This window comes from Anomalospiza imberbis, chromosome 1 (assembly GCF_031753505.1).
Source record: "Anomalospiza imberbis isolate Cuckoo-Finch-1a 21T00152 chromosome 1, ASM3175350v1, whole genome shotgun sequence".
Lineage (NCBI taxonomy): Eukaryota > Metazoa > Chordata > Aves > Passeriformes > Viduidae > Anomalospiza > Anomalospiza imberbis.
In genome coordinates this window covers 88,143,441-88,162,443 of record NC_089681.1, presented here as the reverse complement: position 1 = coordinate 88,162,443, position 19,003 = coordinate 88,143,441, and the positions used below count along the sequence as shown (strand labels likewise).

Below are 19,003 nucleotides of genomic sequence, written 5' to 3'. Positions count from 1 at the left end.
GGACAGAATAGTTTTCCCACTGACTTGAAAGGTTGTGATGGTGGTGACCAACATCACCACCAAATATGTGACCATTAGCCCAAAACAAATGTTCAGCTCTCTTAAATTCATCTCTGCTCAAAGAACAGTTATTACTTCAGCTGAGGATTTGAACAGTCTTTCCACCTTGAGCTGCTCCCAGTCTAAAGACTAAGAAAAAGTTATAATTCAAAAGGTATCCCATCAATATGCTGATGCAATTGTATGTTAAATTTTGGTAACTCTGAAAAAAAGTTATTCTTTAGCATTTTTGTGTATGTAATAATCCATCATAATTTATGAACAACATTCAGAATTCAGTTTTGTCTCAAATTGCTTGGAATTAGATGGGCTTTTAGGATGAAAACTGTGACCTAGCTCCATGTTTTTCCCCTTAACTGAAATACAAATACGAAGAAAAAACCTATTTCTAGAAACAGAAGAGCAACTGAAAAAATTCTCAGGTTCACAATTGCATTTCTAGGCCTTATTAGAGTCACATACTTTCTGGGGAGAGGGGCTAACTGATTAATCCACAATTCAATACACCAAGCAATGCTATTGTGTCTATTCATCTGGAATTATACACGTGTGATGTTGGATGGCTGTGTACAAAAACATCCAGTATAATATGCTCATGATATAAATACTTAGATTTAATGCAGGCAAAGTATTATTAAAATATGCCTAGTGCATGAAATACATAAATTAAAACAAAAAAACCCAGTTCTTACAGTTATTAAGACTCCATTACAGTTTCTGCTCAAAGGGCATTATATATGTGCCCCCCACAACAGAACTCAAATACAAATTGTAAGCAAAATAAATATCAATATACAATATATTGAGAGGGAAACACTATTTTCCTTATCAAAATCAAAACAGTGTACTTCAAACATAGAAAGCTACTTTAGACAAGTTTAGACAAGCTTCACATCCATGTTGAATGTTCAAAACTGGTTAAATTATTGTTTCTTAAAAAAAAATCAACAGCAAATCATGGCTAGCCACAGCATACAGCTTAGTTTCATAAACTCAAAATTACCCAGAAAATTAAAGACAATAATTATTTGGAAGCTTTTTTCCCAGAAACATAGCTGCAGGTTTTGAATCAAAACAAATTTTTTTGATCTAGGGAGTAAGTCAAGCCAACTAGAGTGGTTGCCAAATGTTCCTTAGCTGCTTCCCAAGATGAGAACCAAAAGAGCAACCACCTCCAGTATATGCGTACCAATGCACACAGATTGTGGAAGCTCTACTGAATGCCTGAGTCAACGTCAGAGAGGTCATCTCCAAGGGGAATCTCCAAGTAGGCATCTGCTACTGACGTCCAAACCAAGGAAATAACACCAATTAAACAATATTTGGGTCACTTAAGAAAGCTTTGGGTCAATAGAACCTGGTTCTATGAGTGATTTTGGCTGCCTAGACACTTGTTGGAAGAACAATACAGCACGCCACATGTTATCCATCACATTCCTGGAGTATGTAGACAACATATTTGGAATACAGATGGTTAGATGTGCCAGTCAAGGGTGAGGCACTGCTGGGCTTGCTACTCACAAGCCAAAGAAACCTGCTTTGTAAAATCCCAATCAGTGATGGCCTCGGCTGCCATGATCACAGTAGTGGGATCCTGCTGAGCATGCTGAAGGTCAGTGTTAAAACAAACATTTCAGATTTAGAAGAGAAAGCTTCACTACGCTCATAGCCCATGGGCAGGGATGCCATGGAGGATAAAGAAGTTAGTGAGTGCTGGGAGTTTTTCACCAACAGTCTCCTGGAAACACTAAACCAGTTCATCCTCTTTAAGGTCAGGAAAGAGGCAGAGCAAGAGACCTCCTTGGCTTAACTGTGAATCTCTGAATTTGCTCAAATCCAGAAAAGAAGTGTACCAGAGATGGAAAAGCAGAAAAATACACATTGAGAAGTAAAAGGACATTGATAGGATGTACAGAGAACTTTAGGAAGTTCAACAAGGACAAGGGTAAGATCTTGCACTTGACAAAACACAATCCAGAAGTGCAGCACAGGCTGGGATGGACTTGTCTGAGGAGCAGCTCTGTGAAAAGGTATCTGGGGGTCCTGGTGAGCAAGCAATTCCATGTGAGTGAGCAGTGTGCTGTTATGGCAAAGAAAGCCAATGGGATCCTTGATATGATGGACTGCATCAACAAGGGCATCACCAGCATAGATAAAATCACCATTATCTCACTCAGCCTCCTGCCAGGCCACACCTGCAATACTGGGTTCTCTGTGTTCAGCTTTGGTCCCTGACATGCAAAAAACACACAAAACCATGGACAGGCTGGAAAGGCTCCAGAAAAAGGCCACAGGGATAATCAAAGGTCTGGGAAGCCTGACATATGAGGAAAGGCAAAGAACTGGGTTGATTCTGCCTTGAAGAAGGAAGGCTTAAGGGAGCCTTTATCACCATATTCCAATTTTCAAAGGGTGGCTACAAAGAAGAGACTCCCTTTTTACAAGCAGTCACATGGAAAAGGTGAGGGGTCATTCATACAAATTACTTTGTGATATTCCAGTAGGACACTGGAATAATGCCATTGGAACAAAATCCACAGGGAAATGTTGGACTCCCCAGCATTGGACACTTTAAGGACTTGGCCGGTCAGGGTGCTGGGCCACCTTGTCTAGACCATGCTATTGACAGGAAACATTTAACCAGACCATGGCTGAGGTCCCCTCCAACCTAGTATTCTTTAATTCTATGGTTATACTGATAAATTGAAAGTGTGTGGAATGTTTAAATCTTTGATAGCAGCAGCTTCTAAAAAAAACAGTAGCTTTTCCACATTAAATAATATATTCAGTACTCCCCGTTCTTCCAAATATTAAACTGCGTCGATGCATTATTTGTTCTGCACAATGCAGAATGTGCCCAGTGACACAATGCAGAGACAGGCAGAGCTGATTGAAGATAGTGCTAAAACATCCTGTGTGGACAACACTGCATTGTCCAAGGGTGAACCAGGGTACCATCTGTGCCATTCACACACAAGATATCTTTGTAGCTTCATTAAGAGGGACAGGGGGAGGGGAGGCTATCTAAAGTAATTTTATTTTTTATTGAAAAAGCTATTTCAGCTGTTAGCGTGTCAGGTATAAAAACATACTCCACAAAGCCACCATTCATTCATATATATATATACACACACACATAAACACTAAAGCACCTTATGCTTAACAACACTGTTTCTAGGGATATGGAATGAAAGTTCCAAGTTTTGCAGACATAAGGCCACTTACGATTTCTTTCACTGTTTGAGTTATTAAGCAGTATGTTCATGCTGTCATCAAAGAACACTTCACAGACAAACTTTTCATCATTATAAACTCCTCACAAGAAACAGCTGAAAACAAACTTCTGTCAAATACAGCCTTGTCCCTGTTAGGCCACTTAAGCATTACATTATCTGCCTGTCCCTTGCTGCCAGGCAATAATGCCATACAATGCAGAGACAGCTAAGCGCGTGACAACATCTTAGAAGTGAATACAAGTACCTATGCAATAAAATTCATTTGAAGAAAGGTAGCTTAAAACCTGCAAAGATGCCTCCTTGTCCAAGGGGGAGAGTTACAATGGCAACAACTTCATTGGCACAGTAATTAAAATGAAGAATGAAGTTCATCAATACAAGCATATGTATCTCATCAGCTAGGAGCAGTCTGCTGTTGTTTAACTTAGTGAAAGACAGCAAGCCATTGAGAAGTAGCAGCATAATAGCCTCCTATAAAATATAAGGATTGAGATGTTCAAGGAAATTTGGAACCTGTAAGTAAGTTTCAGTGTGAGATAAAGGCATGAGACAATCTAAATTACTGAACATACTGCTTCATGATGTGGTTGGTTTTGATCCAAATAAGCATTTCCAGATTGTCAAATAAAATGTTTTAAAGTCTGTTGAACAAGACACTGTATAAAGTAACCAAATGAATTAGAAAAAATCAAAATAGAACAAGAATGAAGATGTGACAATTGACAATTTTTTTAAATCCTCTCCCCTAAAGATATATGTAACAAGGCACATTAGGAGAAATATCTTCAATTACTTTATTATTCAATTTGACTTAAACACCTGAAACCACTTTTCTTACAATTTAAAGGGAGAAGTTTCAATTGCTTGTTACAGATGTCATAATTTCATTGTCTATTAAAGTGCAATGGTTGTGTGTCAAAAATAATAAGCAGAAAGTGAAAGACAAAAAAACAAACCAGAGGATAGTTTTTGAAGACATTCAAAAACAGTGACAGTATATGTATTCAGCCACATTTCTGAAGCAATTAAAAGTAAAAATAACACTGAAAATATTTATAAACCTATATTTTAACTTGTTCCCTGCAAAGCTCATAACTTTGTATGTTTTCTAAACAAGACTTTGATGCTTTTAAAGAAAACAGATACTATTAGCATTCCTAGTACTTTAAAGAAATGTATATGGAATAAGATAAAGGCAGACAGGTTAATTCATTGTATTTTAAAGAACTATCATACTGATAAATTGATGCAATCAATGCAAGCAATGACGGGATTGCAATTTATATTTTAAACATATTATTTTAGGTGTGCAGTAGGTGCCAGTGTTTGTGACAGTCCTGAAAGTCTTTTTGACATCATAACAGCAAACCTTTGAGTGATTTACTCCTTGCCATCATTAAGAGACAGCTGCTGAAAAGCATTAAGCTGAGAAAAGATGTGAAAGATTCCTTATTCTTCACAGAACTTTATGCCCTTTAAATATTGTATTTAATAAATAATTAGTCATTAGACTTAGAAATTTCTCTTTACTCCAAACACTCACATTTATGTCATTTCACATGCACAACACCACTCAGTCCCTTTGAAACTAGAAAAGCACAAACCTCCGAAAGCTAAGTATTTAAAAGTTCCAGGTATCTTAATATTTCCAAAGATACAAAGTGTTCAGAAACAAGGTAGTAAATACATTAGTGCTGCCCCACTTACAAATTTTTGGAGTATGGTAACTATTTTATTATACTTAAGATTTTTCGTTCAGTAGAAAAACAATATATCATATTGTTAACCCTTTCCATTTTCCTCATAGGTGTATTCTCTGAGAGTTTGTTGTATTTGTGTTTTCCTTACAGACTGTATGTAGGGATAAGGGTCCTACCAGTGCTTAATTAAATATAGGGAGTTTATTTGCAATGAGTACCCTTTTTCTTAAGTTTGCAGAAGGGCTGGTAACCATCTGTATGCTTAAGACAAAGTAATTTCAAGGAAAACATCAGTTTAAGATTTGTTTGTGCATACACAACAGCTTGTACTTAAAAACCTTCATACAGTCACCTTAAACTCCTGATTTCTGAAAGGCTAAAATAATGAAGAAATGTGCCAAGGAACAAAACTGCCACAAGCCATTCTTCACATAGTGCTAATTATATCAGGGTTGTTAAAGCTGTGGTTCTTAAACCCCATCAAAATTAATCTACATTTTGAAAGAGATTTAACAGTTGTTTTGAATGCTGAACAAGAATATTCAGCATTCAGAGAGATTCTTCTAATACACAAAAGTCAATTATCTCGCTATTTTACCTGAATTGTGCGCATTCACAGAATTCTTCTACATTTCAGAGCTTACCCAGCCACCCACTCAGAATTAAACCAAACATCTTCAAGTCTGGCACACAGAGCAACCTTCAGGATGGCCCCTCTGTTTCATTCCAAGGTGTTAAGGACAGTGATCCCACCACCAGGCATGGACCTGCCTGGCAGCTGCTCGAGGTGCTCCATCTCTGCTTGGCACACAGAGATCCCCCCTCGCCCGTGACGGAGGCACGTTAAGGCGCAGTGCAGGAGTGCAGCAGTTCCAACACTAGAGGACAGCCTGCTCATTTGACTGAGCCTCGAGATTTGTAGTGCACTTTCCACATAGCTTCCTTCCTCTTGCACTAGAATTCGAGTTCATAAGCTGATGAATCCACTTTCAGGAAGCTTCTCTTCAGATTAAAGATGTTTTTCTCCACCCTTTCTACATAAGTTTCAAAGCGTTGCAAGAATTCGTGAAAATGAGATAATTAACGTCAGTACTGTCTGTCCAACGCCAAAGACAAGAGCTTCTAGGGGAGCCATATTCTTTCCTGCTACTCTGTAAATTCCAGCTACTGCAGCACCTAAGAATTACAAGGAAAACAAGGATGAAATCACAGAAAAAGCCAAGGTTGAAATATGTGACAAATTATCTACTCTGTCTATGCGTCAGCTATTTATAGAGCATTACCAAACACTGCATTACTTCATGGCATTACACAATTACCAGCCTTGTTTGTATTTTTATAGTTATATATATATATATCCTTCAGGAATGATTTTCCCAATTGAACCAGATCAACTTTTCCATCATCAGTTTAAGAAAATCAAATCTTGATGTTTCCTTGTACACATCTTCAAATTTTTTTAAACATTTTTTGCCTTTTGCCAGTTTGAATAGGTAGCAAGACAGTCCTCTAAAAATTGACCAAGTCTGAAGAGTGTTTCAATACTGCTTGTATCGGCAGGGAGAAGACAAGAATGATAAAGTTGCTAGTGTCAACAAAACGATTACAAACACACATTTTCCAGTTTCATTTAATATTTCAGCTGAATAAACTGGTCATACTAAATGAGTTTATTTAGACTTAAACTACTGAATTGTTAACAATTGTTTAGCAAATTCAGCAAAACATGAAAAAGGTCAAAGTATTGCAGTGTTTCCCATAACTGTGTATGAGAGGAAATTTCTAACTAATACAATTAAATTTTGAGCTGCAGCACATAAAAAAACCCCAAACTCAACGGATCATTTTTCTGGTACATTTGTGTGCAAATTCACATTTGGAATACAATATCAAGAGGTCAGGATCAACCAAAACCAAACCCAAAACTTAACTGTAGACCTTCAGTATGCATTGTCTCAGATGCTATCTAGTCATAATTAAATGCCTTCAGAGATCACAGAGGCTTTTTCAGGCTCAAAGAGAACTGAAAAGTCATAATAATTTTTTTCAATAATAAGCAAGAGTTTAAAAAAAAAAAAAGATTTTTTTTTTTGGTCTTGCACGGACCAAAACTAACGGAAATATCTGCTGGAATGATTAAAAATCCATTAGTGACACAGGAAGACATTGAGTCACAACAGATTTTCTGAAAGTACAATCAGCATCTGAATCATCTGACATCTTCAAAAAGTAACACCCCAGTTTCACAATAGCTTTAGGAAGAGTAGAATTTACTTACAATTGAGGCCATAATGGTACTTGCAAACACTATAAATCATACTGTTAGGCAATTTTTGGGTTAATTTATTTTTATTGGGGTTTTTTGTGGGTTTTTTTTTAAACATATTCTGTAAAGTATATTTTGTCTGAAGTATCCCACCAGAAGGCTAGCCTTATGGTATTTAATTCAGCTACCTTTCATAAGCTTTTCCACTTGATTCTTGGCTGGCTGCTGTCAAAACCTGAAAAAGATCCTTTAGATTGAGCCCACTACTGACATTAAAATTATTTTTCAGATTGAACTCTCAAAGCAAATTCAAACTGGCCAAAAAAGTATAACAGAATTGTCAATAGTAGATCAATAACAGAATTTTTGGGCTTTGAGAAAACACTGAGTTACTCTGGTAAGTATCCAGAATAAAACAATAAAAATTTGGTAGTTTGCTAATTAGGTATTATTACACAAATAACAGTGTGCATTTCAACCTGTAAGGCATAACCCAGCACAACTGGTATCGAGCCAAAAGTACGTACAACAGGCTGCCAACAAGGGAAATGAGAATTTGTCACCAAAAAGGAGTGTGCTGGGGAAGAAGAGGAAGGACAGGCCCTTCTGGATCAAATACAGCTAATATTCTTGCCTTAAGCTGCCTGGTATTCATATATTCTTGTTTGGCTTTGTGGGGTTTTTTTGGTTGTTGCTTTGTGGGTTTCTTTCTTTGTTTTTGTTATGGTTTTGTGGTTTTAGGTTTTTTTGGTTGTTGTTTTTTTTCTTTTTTACTGTATTCCCTTCTGATTAGTAATTTTTCAATACCTTTTTTAATTACCCTTAATTTCCATGACTTTCAAAGCTAAGAAACAGAGGACTCTCCTGCTTTTCTATATGCTGCTAAAAAAGTTCCAGAACATCAGAAAGTTTGAAAGATCTCCCTGAGCAAAATTAAACTTACATTGTGCAATAGTCTATGCTGCCTTCATTCTCCTACACAAACAATGCAGAAGACTGGAAATGCAAAGTGGAAACTGAAGTCAGTTTGCTATTTCAATTTCTTAAGCACTGGACCAGGCATATTCAAATAGCTGATATTTCAACTCGCATCTCTCAGTTTGCAGCATAATAACTATTAAAAATCCTCTTTAATAATTGATCACCATAATTTGCCTTCAAAAGCTCCCCACAGAATTTATTTCAGTATGAAACAACTGAGTTCTAGCCAGAAACAAAAAATACTTCAAGGTAAAAGTACTTGCCTAAGCTAGTTGCAATGCTCTCTGCAAAACCTTTGGGAACAGCATAACAAGTCTACAGTCAAAGCTTCTCAGATGAATATGCACACAAACAGGATTGCTTACATACTAAATGTTTTGACCTGCAAAACTGGATGCCAAAAATACAACTGTGTTGCTCCTCTTTTTATGCAAAGATAGAAGACACAAAGTACTTTCATTTGAGAGACACTGATCCTGAAACCTCCCCACCACACAAAGCTGTGAAAGTCTCTGCTTGGATCTTTCAACACAACATTTCCTATCTCAGTTCTTCAGAAATGTTCCTGCATGGCTGACCTTGTAACAGGCCACTGCCTTTTAATCCTAAGAAAAAAATCTGCATAACATTTAACGTAAGGCACTCAACTAGTTCCAAGTTATCTCAGCAAAAAAAACCCCAACCCAACCCCCCTGCAAAAACCCAAGAAAAATAGTTATACTGAACTACACTGTGTTAACTAGTGGAAATTCTAAGCTGAGAAATCTGTAGCAATTAAAGCAACCTTTTGTAGAAAGTCTTAGTGAAACTTCTCATGACATTTGCATTTTTATTTAGCCTTGAAAAACAATAATCAGGAAGGTCTTTCAGCAGCAATAATATATAATCTGACACAAATCCTCTATGAATGTGTCCAAAGCTGATAGTGATACCACTATTCTGATAACCTGGGCAGAACACAGGAAAACCAAAATGAAAGGTGGGAAGTTTTGCCTTCAGACTATATGGTGGTTGCTAGGTTTATGGTTCCTTACCCTCGGAGACCGTTCAAGTTAGGAAATCTTTTCTGCAACACTGAAGATTTTTGGGGCAGAACCTACTGCTCAGTTAATAGGCACCATTCAACACATAGTTTTTAATGCAGAGAACTCCTTACCAGCACTGTTGAAGACAAGCACGTGCTTCTTTCCTGAAAAAATAGCATTCACTATTTTTCCCCCCGCAAGAGAAAACTCAGCATGCTCCTACTTGCTTGGGAAAGCTACTGTAGTCTATTTATAAGTTTGATAAACAGAGTTGGATATGATAAAACCAAAGAATGAATAAAGTGTCCTACAGGTTTTATGGCCCATGTTTCAGTGCTGACATAGATAATGGAATTTCTTGGGAAAGATGGAAAAGCTGCACCTGATACCAATAACTCTAGACAAAAACAGATGAGCAGCATTTCCTCAAAACATTCTTTGCAACACCACTTGTGTCCTATTTAGTCAGGTGTAAGCCTTCCACACTTTACTACATAACACACTCCTGCTTTCTGCAACGTTTTAAACATGAGTGTGGTTTTTAACTACAGCTCTGCGAACTTTTGGGCTTTAACAGAAAAAATTGTTGCATCTCTCTGAGGATACATTGTCAAGAAATGAAAAATGTGTCTAGAGTGGTAGCCATTCATCTAATACCACAAGAAACTGTAACAAAAGCCCTTGCCAAACAGTATTTCACCTAGAACATCAGCAAAGCTTAATTTTTATTTTTTAGAGGTTAGATGTAAAATAAGAAAGGGAAAAAAAACCCAAAACAACAACAACAAAAAAAACCCAAACAAGAACAAAAGGCAGACTTACTGGTTATCATTGCTCCAGTTATAGAACCCAGAAATCCAATGCTGACCACAATGACAGATATCAGCCTCCCCTGCCTATGCCTCTGCAGCATCACAAACATTAATACTCCCACAGCACCATGGACAAAGAGAGAGGAGAAGAGAGCCCAGAGGAAAACCCAGTACCACATCTCTGAAAGAAAGCAGTCAAATAAAGGGTTAATATTTTTAAGACAAGAACTTTTTAAGTAAGAAACTTTAAAACATTGCAAACAATCAACAGTAAGAGAAAATCAATACTGATTTCCACCTTGAATGTGATACATGTGACACCATCAGCACACGCTCAAGACTCTTTCCTCATTTCAGCAGTCTGTCATAAAGGATTAGCTGTATTATGTTAAAAAATATAAAAAGGATTCTGGCAAAAATCTTAATTCAGATATATTTTTGCAAATAGCCATAATTCCTTTAATGACTTCTTTAAATAGTGCTGTCTGAAATTTCATAGCAGATTGCTTCTGTCGAATGAAATATTCTCTGATACAAAGACTGAAGGAGGAAAAAGTCAAGAACTGGTTTGGGATTTGTTTGGGTCGTAAGTTTTTATTTTGGGGCAGGTGTGGATCTTTTGTTGTTTCCCAACCTCCACCCTCAAAAATAAGAGACAGCATCAGGTAACATAAGATGGGAAAACTGAGATTAAAGACTTTAGCTTATCTACACCCAGGAGCTGTAATAGAGTGTTCCATCAAATTAGCTTCAACAATGCAAATAAAAACACTATCATTTTAACAAGAAATTTTAATTATTTAAAAATTTTAACACCTCTAACTCCTTGCTTCTAATTGCTTAGTACAGAACTTCAAAGAGAGGTAGTGACTATTATTTGAATTACTAAAAAGGGTGTTAGATCATGACAATGTTTGGAGCACAAACATTTCTTTGAAGAATGGCAGACATGATGAGCACCTTCAAAGAAAAGAGCTGGAACCCTGGAATCATCAATGGAGCTACACAATAACTCAAGAACCTTTCTCATTTGGTGTCAACTTCCTAAAAACATTCTATAAATCAAGAGGGTGAGTAAATAACAGAAAAAAATCCCTTTTGTTTTTAGTCAAGTACAGTAGGTAGGTATCATTACAGAACTTAACAAATTAGGGTACATATTCCATAATCCCATGACAATGTCATTAATTCAGTTTTTGCTGCAGTTCCCCTCAAAAATAGAACAAAACAAAAAATCCCAGCTTCCTTACAAAAGCAAGATACTTATTGCTTATGAGGCAAGCCAGTATTAATGTAGCTTGACTCATATCAACCATTTGAAGAAAAAATACATCCCAATTAGCTAACTTAAAAATACTGAGCAGCAGAAAACATACTGTGAAAAGATGCTAAGAAAAAAATGTTGCTACACAATAACCACAGCCCTGGGAGTCCATTGTCAGTAGGATATGTATATAGATAGCACAGATTTAGCACTACTTTGGCAGTAGTTCAGCACTTCCCCTTTGGCAACACTATGTCTGCCCAAGGACATACAACTCCTCTAAATCGTGATAGCCAAAAGGCTCTTTTAAGAGAGCAGCAAGGAAAGTGGCTGGCAAATCTACATCCAATGAGTACCTCAACTGTAGTTCAAGGTGCAGCTTTTCCTTCTGAGTGCCTGGGTACATATGTCCACATCCTGAGAGTGGCTCAGAGCAGCTCTCCTCAGATCCTCCATCCCTTCACCCCCGGCCTCAAAATGGGTATCAAAAATCTTGGCGAAAGGATAATGACCATGGTACTGTTCCACTAAATGAATGTCTCATCACTCTCAGAAGCTACTGTGACAGAACAGTGGCAGGAGTGTCAAGCAGTCACCCCACAAACACCCTCACTAAAATTAAGAAAGGCTGGCTGACCTAATCTGTGGGAGGGCAACCTCTCCTGCTGTCCTAATAGGCCTGGTCCAATACTAGCACAGCCTGGGTGTTTCCACTGTTTTATTCAAGTGGAAACACATAAACAAAAGGATTAACCAAAGATCTACCAATATAGAACATGGCAGCCCTGCCAGACCTACAGTTGGACAACAGGGAAACAAACCTTAGGATTTATTAACCAATCTGGACCAAGAAAGTCTGTGGGAATCTGACACTGTCATACCCTGTAATTTCTACAGGATTTGTTAGGCGCCGCATCCCCTTTTAGGAAATTGGTGTTTATAGGTATTGTCAACCTTCATCAGGTAGAAAAGCCAAATGACCTCCAGTCTTAGGAAAACTCACTAGGATGATTGTATTTTTAGAAGAAAATGAAAGCTTATGGGAAGGCTAACTACTCCCCTGTAACTAAGAAACCAAAAATATTTACAAACTCTTACACAACAAAATAGCTCCACAGTGAGCAACTATCTTCGGTTTTATTTATGTTCCAAATAAGGCTCAAGGAAAATTAGCACCAGCCCTCACTTTATATTTAGGGCAGGAGGCTTGAGAATAGAACCAGCACCAAAATGTCCTGTTGGCTAAAGAAATATAAACTTCAGTTCTTTCACTCCTACTCCTTAAAAGCAGCAGGCATATTGAAAAGGAAATTGGAGAACATCCAGAAATATTTCTTGTTTGACACAAAAGCAACTGGAGCTTTGTTAAACTATGACCTCCCTTCATTAAAACATCATATATTTCTTAAAACATCATGTAGGAGCTTGAAACAGGACAAATCACTTCCAAGCACCTTTACTAGGAAAGGCCAGAAGTTATAATTTCTTAACCTCCTTTATTTACTCTTTCTATATTTGCTAGTTCACCCCAGTCATTTCTTTACTTCTGCTCGTAGGGCGAGTAACAAAGCCAGCCAAGCAAGTTGTTTAACAGGGATGAACAAGGTAAGGAGAGAGAGACAACCCTTCAAGCAAATCAGAGGAGACCTTAACCTCCATTCACCTAGAGGACAACGTAGACACTCTTACCCTGATCTGGTGAGGGCAGAGAATTACTCATGTTCTGTAAAATTCAGTATCATCTAACCCTTGAATCATGAAGAGAGGTGACTCTCAAAAGCAGTATCTTAGAGTAACACTGAAAGACACAAAGAATGGGTTGGGAGTAACACTGAGAGGTGCCACTAAAAAACAGAGAAAGAGAATGTGGACCTCTGAACACAAATGGTCAAGACTTCACTTGTTCACAAATGACTGAGTAGTTTGATTGCTGAATTGACTTGCAACATCTCTAAGAAAGAGGATGTGAGACTGAAGTGTCTCAGCTATTTTTGTCCTATACACTGACTGATCTTTTAAGCAGCATAAATTTATGTATTGCTACACTGACAAAAAAAAAAAAGCACAGTCCAATTTCAGTCTTTGTGCAGCTATTCTAATTAGCTGGCTCTTTTGAGAACATGAGCTGCACAGAGTACTTCGCTGTTATGGAGGTAATGATTTACCTATATCTGTCAGAGAGATTCAAATACTCACCTAGCCTCAGTTTATTTAGTATTGCCCTCAAAGAGCATCCCTAGAGAGATATGAATAGTAAAAAATTTAAAAAAAACCAAAACCAACAAAACAGTTGCAACTTATTTTGCTTGACCCTAAGAAAATGTCAGAGTTTACTTTTAGTGTATCCGAATTACTTTGAGTCACCAAAACACAACATACATGTATCAAAACTCTACAGCTCCTAGAGAAATACAGGAACTAGGGAAAGCCCTGTAGTTTACAAGCATAGTGACATTCAGTATACAGCAAAGATGTCACAGCTCTTCTAACAGGAACAACCGAGATGCATTTTTAATGTTTAAAATTCTTTGTGCTTAAACTGAAAAGAAGATTTAAGACAGTGTTTATGTTCCTTTCCTCTGGTTTGCCTCAGCTGGGGATTTCCTACCAGAAAAGCTGCAAAACTCAAATACCTTGCAATTAATGCCCAACCACACCAGTTTTAGAGCACTTTGTTAATTTTGATATTTACAACTATCAGATAGATATCATGCATACATTATGCTTATGTACTACAGATACACACTATATATACATAAATATATATTAGTGTAGGCATACACAATATTAGAGATTAGGAAAAGACTAAAGCATGTAATTGTGTAGAATAACATTCAAATAACTTCCATCTTATCAAGACTTGAAGCTGCACTCCATCAACAGCTTCGTCTTACAGAAGTAGCTAAATGATAACATTTTCAAATATTATCTATATAAAATATTGATATGCCATCCTACTGCCACTCAGCTTCAGTAAACATGGAGTATCTCCTTACTACTTAATCTTCAGCACTTTTTCTCTAAGTTCTAAGCTTTGTGTAGTTTTGCCAGATGAATAATGATTGCCTACAACATGTCATAAACCTAAAGTGATTACTCCAAAACAAAGTGTCTCTTTCTTTCTCTCTCCATTCTAAGCCCAGTACCCAGCCTACTACTATTAGTTACAGAGGTAAGTCAAGCAATAAGCACCTGTACTAAGAATACAAAAATACTAATTTAAGTCAACAAGGTAGCACACATCAAATTTAGAATTAGAAAAAACCAGTAACGTTAGATTCCTGTAGATTATAAACTCATGAGCACTCAGATGAAGTGACAGCATACGATAACTGCAAATGTAACTCAGCTCTTTACATGCTGCATTTTTTTCTTCAGCACCAGGTCCTGTCCTTAATTATTGTATTAACTGATACTTTCAAAGTTATCAACAATACAGCCAAATGGCTGTTTGGAGTTGCTAACATTTTTGCTGCATTAAGTGGTAAAAAAAACCACTTTGCTGAGGAGCATTTAAATCTCAAATTACAGACTAGTCCTCTCAAGTAACAGAAAAGGAGGCAAAGAAAAGCCAGACAATCTGGGACAAATGAGCACAGGATGGAGCTTAGGAGCTTCTATTAGTAGAAATATTGCCAAGTCCTTTATTGTGAAAGCAGCCTTTAAGCAATTTTTATTTTACTGGATACTAATAATGGGATTTTTTTTCTCCTTTTTCAGTTCAAATTCAGCTGTTATCTGATTTGTTCTAGTAAACCCTGATCTAGCACTAACTCTAAAACACAACCAGCTCATATAAAGGGGGTGTTCTTGGGATATACTGGAGGATGTAACAAAGAGTGAGGCAAAAGCCATCCCACCTCTCCCTTGATTCCTGAAGTCTTACTTCCACCTCCCAGGAGAGGTCAGGAAGATAGGAAGCAAACACACCATGGTGATGGGCCTATGTTCAGCTAAAAGGAACAACACCAGCAGCTTTAGCTGTTACAGGGTGTGATGTGTATGTGGCAGCAATGAACTTGTCTATGATCTCCTGGGTATTTGAGGCCACGAATGAAATATGGGATTTCCTTTTTTTATGTTGAACCTGATTCACATGGACGGTATAAAAATAATCTTTCAGTTTCTCATTGACAGGAAAAAGAGCCCACCAAAACTAAACTGTTATGATATGAAGTATTCCTGGCTTAGGCTGGAGTTCATATCAGGACCCTGCTGAAAAATTCAGAAAATTAACATATTTTTAAGAAGGAAGCTGATAACATTTTGCAACATGTTTGTGAAAACATAATCAATATTGTTTATCTAAAGGAGATAAATCTTCACTTGTGCAACTTGAAAGTCTAGTCCAGAGCACAACGTTAAGTCCGAAAGTAGACACGAAGCAGGCTTGAATATTCATGGCACATAGCGTATTAATGATTTTCTTTTCCCGATATTCTGGAGAAGTTTCTCCTTATCCCTAACAGAGGTGAAAAAGGAAAGGGATTAAGTAGTCAAAGACGATAAACTCATTCACAAATCTATTTTCTTGGCAGGGAAAAGAACAGAATTTCTGGTCTTGAACGAAGTTTACTTCAATAAGGAGTAAGGAAGGGCTTATGTAACTAGTTCAGATTTTTGTTAATATCAATGATTATATCAATATATATCTAACCTATGGAAAAGATTTTTAAGTCCAGTGCAAGTTTTGGACTGCTGACAGTCCATGAGAACATTCAGCTTACCAGGTTATGGCTGTAAGAGCAGCCATCATTTAAGCACAAAATTAGAAACTGCAACTACAACTGGCAGTGACACATTCTCCAACAACACTACAATGGATAAAAAAATAATTTTTCATATTTTTAAGTTAAAAAGAAAAAACATTTCACATTAAAAATACCTTATGCAAGCCCTTATCTTATTGCAAAAGCACTGAGAAATGAGCTGATTTTATCTCTCGGCACTGAATTTCATAGAAATGCCTATGCTGAATGATCTAATAAGAAAAACTTTATAGAGGATGTCTGGCACAAAGCAAAGTGAAATCCATTGTGAACTTTTTCCTTTAAGAGTACAAATTTTTAAAGTAGGTATGTTAAAGTTAACTACTCAGGAAGTGAGCTGTATTTAGTGTATCACCACACTAATACCTGGAAACTCTAATTATGAGACACACACTACAAAGTTCATAGATCCGATAAATATGAAAAGGTTAATCTTTTTTATTACACTAAGATGCATCCTGAAAGTTAAAAGAACAAGTAAGATGATCACTTTCTCTTTGCTACAGCTCCATCTTCAGCTACACTTCTATTTCCATCACACTTCCTCCACCTCTAAAACATTAAAAAAGAAAACAGAATATATCAACCATTACTACAGAGTGCAAAAAAGGTGACATAAAATCCTTTCATAAATACTAGAATATTTCCATAACTGTTTAAAAACCTATCCCTAATGAACATTTTCCACTAATCTGTCACCACCTAATACACCCCTACAACCGAGCAGAAAGAATTCACCCACTTACATCTCTGCTATTGACACCCAATCCCTGCTTGTTCAGAGCTGGAAGCTTATGCTTTTCTTTACACAAGGACAGAATAAGAGAAGATACCCCTCTCCACCATATGCCTTGCATCTCACAGTAGTCCACACCCATTTTTCAGCCTGAGACTGAGCAGAAAAAAGCCAGTTCTTGCCAAAAGCCAGCCAAAGCTCCTCTCTCCTAACAGAGGGTGAGGACCTGACTCTACTTTGGTTCACACAATTTTTTCGTAACAGCTCAGTCTTTAAGAATCCCACATGCTTAAGATTACAACTACTTGTCAGAAAACTACTGTCACCTCATTCACTCCCACAGGTCTCATTATCCACAGGTATACTCAGGGGTAGTGGGGGAGAGTCTTTGATACTCCACATTCGATTTTATGGTTTTCTAGTTTGCTGGGGTTTTTTTTAGCTGGCAAATGCCAATGAGCATATATCCACAAGGGGGAAAAATAAAATAAAAAACCAACCACCTCCACAAACATACTCCAGCCTTCCATACATATTTATACACTCACACACACTTTCTACAATCCTTCACTGATGCAAAGGTACCCATCACTTCACTCGCACACACACACCCTATGCCATTAGCCTTCTTTTATTATACATGGGCACAGAAAAGCGAGCGAGCACATCCCACACGCTCATGTCCTTTGCACGGGCAGGCATTCCAGACACCGGGCACACACCCAGCCCAACCAACACCTCCCACAGACCCCCCCCCGATTCCCTGGACCCCAGAGCAGCTGTACATGCACATACACACACACGATAGATGTGCTCACAGAACACGCATGCAGGCACCCGGAGAGACTCGGGAACAAAAACACCAGCCCTCCCTAGGCGCAGCACACAGGGAGACCACCGCCGCCCCCACGCCCTCCATTGTGCTCCAGCCCCGAGCGCACCCTCGCAGCCGCCCGGCCCCGCACTGCCCCGTTACCCGTGAGGCTGCGGAGGACGGTGCCGTGAGCCCAGAGGCTCAGCACTTGCTGCACCGACAGGTTGATCATGGAGTTGTCCCCCGCTTCCACCTTCATGGTGCCGCCGCCGGGCGGGGTCCGGCAGCCGCCAGACCGCGGGGCGGGAGGGAGACGGCGGCGGCGAGGAGCGAGAGGGCGGGGAGGCGGCGACGGGAGCTCCGCGCCGCGGTGGAGACATCGAGGACGGAGTGGGGCAGGCGGCGGCCGGGGGGGAGCCGGGCGATCCTGGGGGAGGAGGGGAGCCGGCCGCTGGAGCTTCACCGCCGCTCAGGGGCAGGGCCGGGCGGCGGAGCCCATAATCATCATCATCATCATCATCATCTTCACCATCATCATCTCCGCCTCCTCCATCAGCAGTGGCCGCCGCCACCTCGCCGGCGGCATCGTCACCCCGGTCACCGGCATCACCTGGAGCGAGGGCGGGGCGGCCGCGGGCCGTCCCTCAGGCGGGCGGCTCCATGGGGGAGGGAGGAGCGGGAGCGGGGCAGCGGGAGCGGGAGCGCTGGGAGCGGGAGGGCGGCCCCGCGCAGGCGCGGCGGGAGGAGCCGGTGGGCGCGGGCTCCTCCCAGCAAACGGAGAACCAGAATTCGGAATCAGGATTTGAGTCAAAGAGGGCGGGAAAGACTGGGGATGTCGTGGTCTCCCAGAGAAACCTGCGTTAGCAAGAAGTGTCTCAAACAAAATCTGCATACACTTGTGGGTAGATTTAAAGGGAAAAATAAAGTGATAACATTCCATGGCGTTAAAGCTGGTATTTAAGGTGATGCTGCTGAGTGCGTTTAAACATCGGAGAAGAGCAAAATGCAGAATCTGTGTTCTGATGAGAGCAGTGTTTTCACCTCGCTGCTCACAGCCTTGGCACACGCAGCTCCAGAGAGCGCGGGCGGACGCACCTCCGCGGCTGCCTCGGCGGGGTCTGGGGACAGCCCCGGCGGAGCGGGACGAGACAGGGCCAAAGAAGCGGTGCACACAGCGGGAGCGCCGCTCGGGAGTGCCGGAGCTGCTGGAGCTCAGGTGACAGCACGGGTCGCAGCGGAGGAGCTGCCATCCCGAGCTGTCATCCCGAGGCAGCATCCAGGCAACGCTGCGTGACGTCCCTGCCTGTCCCTTTGAACCTCGTAGCTCCGCCGTCACTGCT

The 19,003-nt window shown here is 39.5% G+C and overlaps 1 protein-coding gene across 1 annotated transcript; it reads right to left on the bottom strand.

Moving 5' to 3' along the window:
* Window positions 1-4,066: 4,066 nt before the first annotated feature.
* TMEM170B (transmembrane protein 170B) lies at window positions 4,067-18,325 on the bottom strand. The gene is made up of 3 exons (XM_068199491.1): window positions 17,826-18,325; window positions 10,091-10,261; window positions 4,067-6,172 (listed from the first exon to the last, which is right to left on the bottom strand). The coding sequence occupies exons 1-3, from the start codon at window positions 17,920-17,922 to the stop codon at window positions 6,042-6,044; spliced, it is 399 nt and encodes a 132-aa protein (XP_068055592.1). The 5' UTR covers window positions 17,923-18,325; the 3' UTR covers window positions 4,067-6,041.
* Window positions 18,326-19,003: the final 678 nt, after the last annotated feature.